This window comes from Trichoderma evansii (assembly GCF_050947405.1).
Source record: "Trichoderma evansii strain SZMC 28006 chromosome Unknown GGI43scaffold_6, whole genome shotgun sequence".
In the NCBI taxonomy this organism is placed as follows: domain Eukaryota; kingdom Fungi; phylum Ascomycota; class Sordariomycetes; order Hypocreales; family Hypocreaceae; genus Trichoderma; species Trichoderma evansii.
Window position 1 is genome coordinate 583,796 of NW_028145200.1, and position 12,340 is coordinate 596,135.

General features: G+C 49.9%; 4 protein-coding genes across 4 annotated transcripts; 1 reads left to right on the plus strand and 3 right to left on the minus strand.

Annotated features, from left to right (window-relative positions):
* Positions 1-421: 421 nt before the first annotated feature.
* GGI43DRAFT_330183 (uncharacterized protein) lies at positions 422-2,693 on the minus strand. Its single transcript, XM_083201963.1, has 3 exons — positions 2,579-2,693; positions 1,863-2,527; positions 422-1,808 (listed from the first exon to the last, which is right to left on the minus strand). The coding sequence occupies exons 2-3, from the start codon at positions 2,279-2,281 to the stop codon at positions 539-541; spliced, it is 1,689 nt and encodes a 562-aa protein (XP_083062080.1). The 5' UTR covers positions 2,282-2,527; positions 2,579-2,693; the 3' UTR covers positions 422-538.
* On the plus strand, positions 2,630-5,799 carry GGI43DRAFT_433164 (GEN1/YEN1 family endonuclease; the record flags this gene model as incomplete). The annotated part of the gene is made up of 3 exons (XM_083209696.1): positions 2,630-2,643; positions 2,705-2,841; positions 2,906-5,799. 3 exons carry the CDS (start codon positions 2,630-2,632, stop codon positions 5,224-5,226), a joined length of 2,472 nt encoding a protein of 823 aa, XP_083062081.1. The 3' UTR covers positions 5,227-5,799.
* GGI43DRAFT_330161 (2EXR domain-containing protein) lies at positions 5,800-7,274 on the minus strand. Its single transcript, XM_083201962.1, has 2 exons — positions 6,839-7,274; positions 5,800-6,763 (listed from the first exon to the last, which is right to left on the minus strand). The coding sequence occupies exons 1-2, from the start codon at positions 6,980-6,982 to the stop codon at positions 6,068-6,070; spliced, it is 840 nt and encodes a 279-aa protein (XP_083062082.1). The 5' UTR covers positions 6,983-7,274; the 3' UTR covers positions 5,800-6,067.
* Positions 7,275-10,574: 3,300 nt separating this feature from the next.
* On the minus strand, positions 10,575-12,056 carry GGI43DRAFT_401039 (uncharacterized protein). Its single transcript, XM_083205521.1, has 2 exons — positions 11,229-12,056; positions 10,575-11,168 (listed from the first exon to the last, which is right to left on the minus strand). Exon 1 carries the CDS (start codon positions 11,575-11,577, stop codon positions 11,311-11,313), a length of 267 nt encoding a protein of 88 aa, XP_083062083.1. The 5' UTR covers positions 11,578-12,056; the 3' UTR covers positions 10,575-11,168; positions 11,229-11,310.
* Positions 12,057-12,340: the final 284 nt, after the last annotated feature.

The window sequence follows — 12,340 nt, forward strand, 5'->3', positions numbered from 1 at the left end:
ACGCTAATCGATCTCAATTGCCATTTTTTTTTTTTTTTTGGTTATACGATATATCTCTGCTCTTTGTGTCGATAAATCAGCAACGCTATGAGGACTCCACCATGTCACCAAGCGGTGGACAAGAGGCGGGGATATGCAAACCAGTCAACCAAGTTCAGATATGCAACCAGCTTGAGCGAGACAACATAACAGAGCGGCCAACACAAATCTACTAATTTAAGTTGATAATTATTCATTGATTTAGATCTAACATTTCGTGACATAATGCTGCAAAACAAAGGTATAATCGCTAATTCTCCTCCCATTTGTTCATCTAAGAGGTATATAGTGCCAGTTCCTAGCGAGAAGTTTCGTTGATACAGTCTATGAATTGAAATCTATTCATACCGGAAAATCATAACAGTTGAATCGTCTCAATCATTTTTACGTGTGTTGTGGAATGGGAAAAGCCAAAGGGAATCATATCTATCACACCGGATCCCATTGAGGCGAAAGTAGTGCGCTATCGACCGCACGTCCAGCAACCAAGGTAAGCTGTTCACACGTTGCCCCATGCTCCCAGTGTCCAGTTTGTGTGATGTCCTCCGCTGCCACGAATAAAACCTCCTGCGCCCATGCTCTGTCGTTGCTGAGCCTTGACGTCGATTTCATTCGGACGCGTAGCACCACTAGCTCCCTGCTGTAGCCATAGCTCGCGGTCTACAGTAGCCATGGCGGGGATCTTGAGCTGGCAAACCAAACTTGCCCCGGCCCATGGTCCAAGAGAATGAATAGTGCGAAACTCTCCCTGTAGTTGCTGGATTTGTGGTCGATGGCGCGCTACTTTCGCCTCAATGGGATCCGATATGTCAGATGCCGTAGCTATTGAACTTGGTCGTGATGATGACTCTTGTTCTTCTCCAACGTCAGACGTCGTTGCTGTCGAGCTAACCGACTTTGCGACACTTGCTCTTCTGTCGGAAAACTGGCTGTTTCGATTCTCTTCCACGTGCTTGCCCGAAACATTGGCCCATCCTTTTTTATTTACCATGCTCATGACTTCGTCTATAATCCGCTCTTTGACGCCCAGGATATTTGAGCAGCCACCCGTGAAGATAATCCTAGGCATGCAAGTAGCTCTCACATCCATTGGAAGTTGTAGTAGATGCTGATATACGAGCAAATGTAATGGAAGCTCATGGTCGTCAAATGTTGTTGGCGCTATTGACAAATCAAAGAACGTCTCGTCGCATATATCTGCAATCTTGTCAAGGGATACCTCAAGCGTCCTCGGTGGATTGGTCGATTTTAATGGGATGCTCGCCATGCTGCCTTGAGAGTGCTCCGGCTCAGACTCATCCTGCTCCTCCACTGTATCTAATTGCTGCGACTGTCTCTGAGCTTGAGCTTGAGCTTTCTTGAACGCCAATGGCCGGCACCACGCCAGACGGCACATGATGTCTTCACATTCCGCAAAACTGATAGCTCGTACACCGCCTTCGTCTTCGTCTTTGTCAGTCAAGAGTTTCCGGAGAACCTCGTAGAGTTTGTTGTTAAGGTATCGCCCTGCTCTCTCACTGCGCGTGCATTTGACCTCTCGGTACTCGTAGACACTAGTGACTATCGTTTCGGCCCACCCCATATCAATGATAAGCCCCGAGCGGACACCTGCAGCTACAGCAGACATGGTAGCCGTGGACATGAGAGAGATCATTGGTGTCTGAAACCCCTTGAACATGAGATCAAGCACGGTGGATAGAATGGGTATTGGCACCGCAGGATCAATAACAAGGCCAGCCCTTCTTGGTCGGGAGTCAATCAGCAGACACCTAAGACCAGCGTCAACGTCAGCGTTCCGTAGAGCGAGTTTTACAGAAACTTACCTTCCAAAGGCATCTCTTAGCAACCGGTCCAACTTGTCATAGACAAGCCCAAGGTCGACCTCTCTCAAATCATATCGCCATATCTCATATTGCTCAGCCCAGGATTCAAGATCACCAGCTCCAGGCTGCTGCCAGTCCCTAAAATCGCCTGCTCGTCGCTGGTCTTTTGGCTCACTTGTGAGCACCGCCTTGGGCTGGTTGTCCCCCGCAAATCCAGCGCGGATGAACCTTGACCCAATTTGAAGGATTAGAAAGTCATCATCGGCTCTAATAGTAGCTGGAGAGCCGTATGTGTTCGATATTATCCGCGGAGGCGTATTTGGCGTAGGACCTGATCCAGAATGCTCTTGAATTGTTGGGGCTGAGCGAATGCTAGCTACGCTTCGATGAGCCAGCGTCGGCCCCGTCCCTGAGGACATGGCCTTAGTGGTGGCTGTTTCAAGCGCTTTTTATATCTTTCAACGTTTGTTTTTGTAAATTGAGGCTCAACAGTTACAAGCGCTATGATTGCTATGCTCTCCTTTTTGGTCTATGAGCGAACTCAGACGCCTCAGTTGCAGCTCGTTCTCACTCTTAGAGCGCACTGCCTGGAGCCTGGATTGGCGGGTGCTGTTAGCGCCGATCCACCGATATCGATAAGACATTGCCCGCCTAATGTTTTGGTCCTGTCGTCATGTTAACTGGAACAAACAAAACATTAGGTCGTCTTCACTCACTGTCTTCAGCTTCTGACAAGGCCAAAGGGTGAAATCGGTTAGAGGGCACCAATGGGGATCAAAGGGTAAGCACTGTATATTTTTACTAATAATACATACAATTAAACGGAGATCTCACATTTGCAGGATATACAAAGAGCTAGGCCCAGGCAAGAGGATCTCACTGTCCAAGCTCGCATCCGATAGCTTCGAGAACCATAATCGGCCCTTCCGACTCGCCATTGACATCGCCATCTGGCAGTTCCAAAACCAAGCTGCGCGCGGTGAGTTTGCAAAACATCATTCTGGCCGGCTCTATGCAAGTTTTCATCTGACTTGTGAAAACAGGTGGTACGAACCCCGCGATTCGAACGCTCTTCTATCGACTCGTCCGACTCTTAGGAACACCCATCCAGCCAATCTTCGTTTTTGACGGCCCCAACAAACCCAAGTTCAAACGCAATAGGCGATCAGGGCGAGGCGATGGATTCTCAGCAGCTCATGCCAAGAGGCTCATCCGACTTTTCGGATTCGTAGCCCACGACGCCCCGGGCGAGGCCGAAGCCGAGTGCGCGTTTCTACAGAAAAACGGCGTCGTCGATGCTGTGTTAAGCGAAGATGTGGACACCATCATGTTTGGATGCACGCAAACGATGCGGAACTGGTCGGCTGAGGGCAAGGGTACACGGCCAACGCACGTCTCCATGTACGACGTTGACGAATTAAATATGGCCAACCTTGGTCTCGATCGAGAGGGAATGGTGCTGGTAGCCCTTATGAGTGGCGGCGACTATATCCCCGAAGGAGTGCCTGGCTGTGGACCGAAAGTAGCGTGCGAAGCCGCCAAGGCTGGCTATGGGAAATCGTTATGCCAACTTCGAACCTCGGATACAGAGGGTCTCCGTCAGTGGAAAGCATCTTTAATGCACGAGCTTCAAACAAATGAGAGCAAACACTTTCGCATTCGTCACAAGTCTCTTACTATTCCGGAAGATTTTCCAAATATGGAAGTGCTTCGATATTACACCCATCCAGTGGTCTCGCCAGAATCCATGCTGAATGTCATCAGGCAGAAGCTAAGGGAAACTAGGGAGATTCAGTTAGAGGGTCTCAGGGAATTTGCGAGGGAAACTTTCAACTGGGATTTCCGAATCGGCGCAATCAAGTTCATTCGCGTTCTCAGCGAAGGTTTATTTGTGAATCGTCTTCATCAAGGCGGCGTTGATGGCGACTCTTTGGTCCAAAAAGTCTCGAGCCGTCGGAACCATTTTAGCACAGATGGTACATCCGAATTACGCCTAGCTTATATCCCTGAGGAGATTGTTCCCATTGATATATCCAATGAAGTAGAAGAAGAAATTGCATATGCTCGGAGCGGGTTAGCTCTCAATAGCGATGATGAGTTCGCCGCAGGCAGTGTCGACGCGGCCGAAGATGCCCAGGGCAGCGGTGCAAAGGTTTTTGATATAACAAAACCGGAGCTTACATGGGTTTTGGAAGAGGTGGCCAGGAGGTTCGCTCCAAAATCTGTTGAAGATTGGGAAGAAGGAAAATCCAAACGCAAATCACCCTCTAAAAAGAAGATACCAGAGAAAGTATCAGAGAAAGCATCAGGGTCGAAGATGAAGACGAAAAAGGCAGATCTGATGCCTCACGGGGCGCTTGACAGCTTTGTTCGGGTCACCAAGACGATGGAATCTCGAGAGAAGACTAGCAGCAGCAAAGCCGCCAACGTCCGGGAAGATGCCAATTCAATCATTGAAGTTAGTGAGCCTGAAGGTGCGGACGTGTCTCTTCCTCCTCTCCGCCGACCGAACCAATTCCGTCGACCACAAACACCACCATCACTACGGCGGCAGTCCAGTAAGCAACCCACGCCTAATACCACATCCCCCAGCCTGGACGGTTGGACGATAACCAGCTCACCAGATCCAACTAGACGTCATGACGATGCAGGAGTTTTCGAAGCTATCGTCATTTCGTCCAGCCCTGCCGGCGACGCATCGCCACTTTCACGATTTACGCCATCATCGCCAATTGCAACCACTTCAACACATGGCAGTAAGGAGCTTCCTAAGTCGATACGGTCAATTCTGGCGGCTGGCGCTTCCTCGCGGGTGACAAATGAACACAGCAAACCAACCTCTTCAATATCGAAACCAAAACAAAAGACATCGTCCCACGCCCAAGCAGCAGCGAAGCTCAGGCAGACGTCAATGGATAGATTCACGCAAAAACAGCCTCAGCCGGTGATGGATCGACCTAGGTCGTCTAAACGCAGCGATCATGGCTCGTATCATTCATATTCAAGTCGAGAGGATTTAACCACAGCCGCTACCAACAATGAAATTGAGATTCTGTCATCCAGCATTCCCAGTTCACCACCTAAATCTCGCCTTAACACCAGTAATAAAGACTCTTCCCCTCCACTTCGAGTATCAGGCCACGACAGGAGCCCCAATCCCGTACCAATAAAGAAACTAATCGTCCCCAGCGCTTCAAGACCTGGCTTCTTTGACGAAGTTGAAGTGGACGCAGATGCATATGAGGAAACAGTTGCGCGAGAATCGCAGTTACTTAAAGCTCGTGGCGTTAGATCGGGTGTTACAAGATGGAGCGATGTGTCGTTTATTGACTTGACAGGAGAACATGGTTCTACCAAAAAATAATGCCGCATGATGTCAAGTGAGCGCTATGATTGTTGGTTTATGATTGAGAGGAGCTATAACTGTTGGATTTATCATTTACGGATATGAGTAATGTTATTATATATAGCGAGCATTGATGAATCTTCAAAGAATATTACTGCATATATACGCGAAGCCATTTCTCTTCTCTCTCTTCGTGTATGCCTATTTTGTTTGGATGGATACTCAGCTCGGTAGTATGTATGTAGACATGAATGCCCTCTCAAGGTCATCTCTACAAAACAATTGTTACCATGTTGGCAAATCGTAGTATTATTATGTTCCATTAATGAAATGATCCTGTATTGCTAGCCGCCCATTAAACTTCCCGTGGTATAAATAAAAAAATACGCCATCCTTCCAAGGCGAACGCCTTCGGCCGCCTGTATTCCAAAATGCTAACCAATAATAAATCGCTCCATATGCCTTCCAGTATAGTCTAATGTATCAAAGTATCCTAAAAAGTTCCAACTTTTCTTTAATTAACTCGAAAGATTCTTCTTTCTTCTTCCTTGAGATTCTGAGTCTCTTCTCACCACTATTTACCGCTTTCACGGCGTGGTCTGTATGAAATCGTAATGTCTCGAATATCACTTGCTCGATAGCAAGAACGTCATCGATTGTGTTCCCGCTCAATGCAATATGTATACGCTCGCAAAGCTAGTAGGGGGAGAGAGGTGTCCTGGTGGGGGTGTCGTTCATACGGCGCCGCCAATATCATCGCATGCTGTAGCATGTCGTAGCGCTGCTGCGTCTGGGGTGCTTGCTTCGCAGTAGGAAGGCTATTGACTCATCTGTTTCGATCCAAGACGACCGAGGCTATTCAACCGGTCATACTGGGGAGCTCACTCAGCGGGACAATATGCCATGGCGGCGGCTCCCAAGACGGATACTGTTGCGATATACTCTGCATCGCCGTCTGGATCTGCCTAGCCATTCGCCCTTGCACAGCATCTTCATGACCGCCATCTTCTTCTTCCCAAGGCACAAATATGAGCTGTTCTAGTCCAGTCATGCGCGTGGCAACTTCCCTCAGTACCTCCAAAGTGAAGCTCGCAGCCGTCATGGAGTTGTAGGTGTTGCCAATCCAGAAAAGCGCATCATTAATGGCCAAGCGACGCACGCTCGCCAGCTCCTGTGGATCACACAGCGTCATACATGTGTGAAACTGTGAGTTTGTGGCCATGAAATCCTCGCGAGGGCCAAAGTACATGATGTCGATTTCTGGGTTGAAGAGGATTTGGCCAGGCCCCCGAGCAAAGCCAAAGGATGGGCGGTATGTCTGAAGAGCCTCGAGGCGGGATTCTGTACAGACGTGCAGGTTGACGGGTATCGGTGCGGAGGACGTGCAGCCAGCAGTCATGCTGTTCTGCCGTGATGATGGGAGGAAGACTGAAGGAGATGATTCGGGGACAGATATGCTGCTGCTGCCGCACTGGATGGGCACGAGGCGTGGGCTAGGAAGACTGAGCTCCCATATTCTGAGACGAAGCTCTGTAGGAAGTCTGGTGAAAGAATGCTAGATGGAAATGAGGTGTTAATCGAGATGTCGTCGAGAGAGAGATGGAGGGCCAAGATAAAGAGCCGGACATACAAATGAGTCAAGGTGCTTTGAGGGTGCGAGCTTCTGGGTTGGCCGTTTCTCGATGAGTCGGCCCTTGGTAACGGGCGAAGATCTTGTCTTGCGAGGAGAGGATGCGCCGCGGCAGCGCCGTAAAGTTGGTTGTTGGAGAGCCATTGCTCTATCCAGTGACGTTCGAAGAAGGATGTGTCGCTGAAGTCGGCGCCGTTCTCCAGTAGAAGGGATGCGTGTGTCTGTCTGTAATAAGACAAAAAAGAAGAAGGCAGCGTTATAGATAGATATATATGGCCCCAGCCCCGGGAATAGTAATAGTAATATATCGAAAAGCCTTGAGCTATGCAGAATAGAGGAACCCCCCCTTGACACGGGCAGAGCAAGGCTCAACCTTGACACTTGCTCTCACACACACAGCTCAACCTATTAGGACTGGGCACTTGGAAAAGAGAGAGTGAACAACAGGACTTTGGAGCAAGGAGAAAAAAAATAAGGTTCGTGGGGCGTCCAGGATGAAGCTTCCCTTGAGCTCTGTAGCGTTGTGCCTAGCTGGAATAAGGCAGTACTTGGGGTTATGCACGAAGTAACCGATTTCCTTTTTTCACCTCTTGCTGAGAACAAGTGGGACGAGCGGGTGTACAGAAGGACAAGAGGCAGTCGGTTGAGGGTGTGAGGTTTCTTAGCCAGAAAGGGGTGTTTGTATATGAAGAGGAGAGGAGGCTCTGGACCTGGAGAGAACGTGTTGGCTTAGTCTAAGGAAGACAAGCCAAGTATTGCCGGATGTATCGCTTTGATATAACGGCAGGTAGCAGGATGATGGGCTCTATCGTGATATTGGATTTCACTAGAATCAGAAGGGGATTGAGGCGTTGTAATAAATAATGTTCTGGATCTTTGCGAGAACAAGCGAAAAGGGAAAAGAAGGGGAATGACGAGAGAAAGTTTGTTGATAAAAGTACAAGCAGCCAGTACTCCGTACCGCCGCAAGACTTGATCGCTGCAAGGTTGTTTACTTGTACGCCAAAGACCAAATACCCATGTATCCACCTTCGTCATCCGCGGCTGTTGTCCTTCATTACGCACGCTACATATGTGGCTGCTTTGTAAGGAACACAGCAAGGAAGTAGTAGTATTTTCTCTCTTCCCCCTCTTCTCTTCTCTCTCTCGTTTCTGGCCGTCCATCTCTTGGCGCCTTCTCGGATCTCGTCTCTTCCGGCCAAGCAGAGCAGGGCTCTTTTGCCCACAGCCCCGGGCTGCATACCGAGGATGGACAGCTATTGCATCAGTCCGACCGGATGGGATTACGGGGAACATGGGGGCCGCGGGCGGTGGGTACCTGGGAGGTAGCTGCGTATTGCCCAAGTCAGATGCGATGCAGTATGCTCTCCGCGTTATATTAGACACAATTTCATGGCGGTGCTAGTATACAATTACAAGCATTATACATGCTAGCTCTCCGTAGGAGTGGTACGTCGTAGCGGTAGTAGACAGTAGTAGACAGTAGTATCCTTAGTAGCCTTCTTGCCCACATGCACCTACAGTAGTATCTAGCATATACCCCCGTAAGGAGAGACGAGAGGGAGGGGGGCGTGTGCTTTGTGCCATCGGGATGATGGGAGTTTGTGAAATTGGCAGCCCAGCCCTCGATCGCCGTGGCAGGCCCAGGGCGGTGGAATCGGATTTGGCGAGAGCCCATCGAGAAAAGTGGTGGCAATTTTTTGTCTTTCCCACCCCTTCCAGGACGCCAAAGCGTCTCTCCGGTCTCTTCCCCAAGAGGGCCCTAGTCGAGGGCAGTGGGGAGGGGTCTTAGGCGGGCTGAAAGGCGACCCTGGATCAGGCATGGCGGACTGGTCCAGCAAAAAGGGCGAGAAAAAGAAAAAGAAAAAAACAGAAAAAAATCCAAGACATGGCCAGGTAAAATGAGGCAAGGCGTACTGTGGCGGTATGCAGGCAGGGGACGAATGCAGTGCCCAAATCTAGAAAGGCTCTTTGAGACCTGTCAAAGGAGAGATGCTACTGGACGAAGAGCTTCAAGTTGTGTAGAATGAGGCTGTCGTTGGTTGTACAAGTATGGAGCTGCTCATGAGTTGAGTAAACAAATACTACCCAACTGGTAAAACAAAACTATGGGTCTAGTACAACAATGGGAATATACCATCAATTGCTCGTCTTGGTGAGCGGGAGAGGCAAAGAGAGAGCTCCCGTCTATGAGAGAACGTGCTCATACAGTATCCATCTCGAACTGGCATTACAGCTCGTCCAAGCCATCACCACAGCCACTTACGTAGCCTGGGAGGTCCACTGCACTTGATATACCAGGGATATCATATCCTCCGTAGTAGTATGCAAATAGGCACTGCCCGTATATTTACTGGGTATTATACAGGGACAAGTGCTACAAGCAGACTTTGTTGGATGTGTTAAGCGATTTGAAGCCAATTTGTTTTCGCCAGGTACGAAGAAACGAAGGATGAGAGCGAAAAAGGAACAAGATGGACGCCGGGGGGGGGTTCAGGGAGGGAAGCTTGTCTCTTCCAGGGGACCCCCATGGCGTTGATGCTCGCTGTGCAAAATTACCTCGAGCCCTGTCCAGTGGATCTGACGGACGGCCCAAGAGTTGGCGACCCCTGCAACAGCTATAATGAATAGGACCTAGCCGTCCGTTTAGCCTACGGGCGGGAGCACGAAGGGGCGAGCAGCGAAGCAATGCACTCGGCCGATCCTCCAGAAGAGCCTGTATGGCCAGTGGATCTAGATAGTATCTTGTATCTTGATATGCGGATCGAGGTCTTTGACGGAACAGATGTTTATGCCCGCGGAGTTTGAAATCCATGGCCCGTCGCGGGTGTCCAGCAAACCTAGCAATTTCGAGTAGATTACCGCAGTAATACTACGTGCTAACCCTATGTACTATGAAGCAGTAGCACGCAGAGAAGACCGGGGGCGAGCATTCCGGGTCAAGGCCCGTGTGTGACCTCGTGGGCAGAGCCTTTGGCACGCAAGAGGCAATACGAATCAAATTGCCAACAGCGGCCATGGCTGTCTCATCAGGCTCTAGACACCTTGATGTCCCCGCAGGTGGCGTTTTTCTGTCACGATATCGAGTGTGTCAAGTACGTGCATGGCATGGTCCACTGATCTGTATCGACAGAGCAGCGCTGCTCGTATACATCACAGGTGAGACATTCGGCAAACGCCAAAGGCTTCCAGTGCTCGCAGCCACTGCGAACAGGGCTGAGGGCCTAGACGAAACCCGTTGCATGGAATGACGGGGAGAAAAGAGCCTGCTCTGCTCTGTGCATCTTTGGCTTCTTATTCGCTTGCCGCCCATCCTAGTTCACCTGCGCGCCGTTGTGCTACCCAGCGGCCCCTGGTGAGTGGTGAACGATGCCGCACCGCCCTGACTCGAGCTGGAAGTCAAACGCCTAGCTGTTCGTTTTTCACATCATGTCGAGGAGAGCCCATGGCAGCTGAGGGCTGAAATTGGGTTGGGAAACAAGGCCAGTAAGCCAAGCGGCTGCACCATGGCGTATAGGATGCATATGTCAAACGACGAATCAAGCACTGCCGGCCGCCAATTGCTCAATAAGGAGAGCAAAGGCGACCAGCCCTAGATAGGATGTCGCTGCTGCGCGCCAAGAGGCCCGGAAACTTTTCACACTCCGGGGTGAGTCCCTGATGCTGTGCCCCATACGACGACTAGCAATACCTGCTGCTAGTCGTACAAGTGCCTAGAATCATTCAGGAGCTATATCTATAGAGTGCAAGTCTCTGCGGCGCCGTCAAGCACAGCTCGCTGTAGCAAGACCCGACGATACGACCTTGGCGTTGAGAGCTCTCTCAATCTGGTTAGCATTGCTCGTCAAGTGTCAATCACGCATACTTGTACATGCCAGTATCAGGCAGCATGCGTGTGCAGCCGATCGATCACTTTCGATGCCATCTACCAGGCAAGATGCCCAGTGTCACAAATGACAGTATCCATCGATCCATAGTCGGCCGCTACGATGCCTCCAGGCAGCTCGCCAAAGTCCGATGGGCTCTGCTGCTTGCTTGCTCGCCTGCTCGCTGCTGCTAGGTCCAAAACCGCCTCAACGACGACGATCACCAACGGTGGACTCCCTGGCTAGAAGGCGGCGGTAGGTCCCGAGAACTGAGACACCGCGACACTGAGCAGCTTGCGGTTTAGCGCTGTCGGAGGGCAGCGAACTGGGAAAAGAGTAACTGTTCACTGAATTGCTCGTGCCATATACGGGCGAGAGCCGCGTCGGCGCACTTTTGTGATGCGACAAGCGTTGAAACATTCACGTATATACTAGACTAGCAGTACCAGCAGAGACAAACATCGGTAAGTGGCATGGCAGTAGCAGCACCAAGTACATGTAGCAGTGCGTTCTAAGACCAATAGTTTTGAATTCCTTGCCCCGAGATGCCAGTCTCAAACTCAAAATGGCGAGAGATATGTATGCATGTACGGCATGCAGTGCTAATCAGCATCGTGGGTGCCAAAGCAGTTTAGATTTCGGGGTCCATTTACATAGTCGCCGAACATCCATTGCATTAGCACGTCTCCCCTTTGCTAGTCCCAGCTGAACAAGGATCTTTAGCGGATCCGCTTTCGACGATCCATCTCTCGAGATAGATGGGAATACTACTGCAGCAGTAAACGTGACAAAAGGCTGGGAAAGCAAGATAGACAAAAGAAAAGAAGAATGACACTGCGGAGCAAGGTTACCTTGGAGCTGCCCTTGGTGCATTGCAGTGTGTTGCACAGCAGCGGCATGGGATCAATCAATATGGACCCCAGACAGAAGGATGCGTGCGGTTATCCATCTGCGATGATCAATCTCTACAGCTCATGCCCTGTAAATGTGTAAGCAGAGGATGACGTTTTGACGGTCACGTTGCAGCCGTATTCATTTATTTTCCTCAGCCTCAGTGCTGTAAACAGGGGAGCCATGGACGATAGAACGGTGGCAGTACGTACGCACGAAGCATGTATATTACGCTACGACTTACAAACTTACAAGCATATACACGACATACTAACCTGCCTTATCCGGGCGTATAATACGTATCGTTTTCTTATGTCCCCGAGGCCACGACGGACATTATTTCACTCGCTTGTTCGGATGCATGTTAGGCTTGTCCCGGGGATGCCAGAGAGCATTGGCAATGCGGGAGATGAATCCCTGTCTCTTTCTTTATTTTATTTTATTTTTTATTTTTTATTTTTTATTTTTTTTTAGAGTGAGCAGCTCATATATTGGGTGTCCCACTGGCGGAAGTTTTCCTCTTGTGTGTGGGATAGAGTGTGGGATAAGGTGTGGTGGGCTGAGCTGGGAGAGCGGGATGTATTCCGTAGTGCCATTCCCAGACTGCATCAACTACGAAGTGCTATTTACGGACACTGCTCCATCAGATTCAAACTTCGTCATAGGCGTAGTATTCATGGAAACATGAGCGGTATTGCAAGTATATATCGTCATAAGCGTGTATATACACGTATGGATGGAGTCT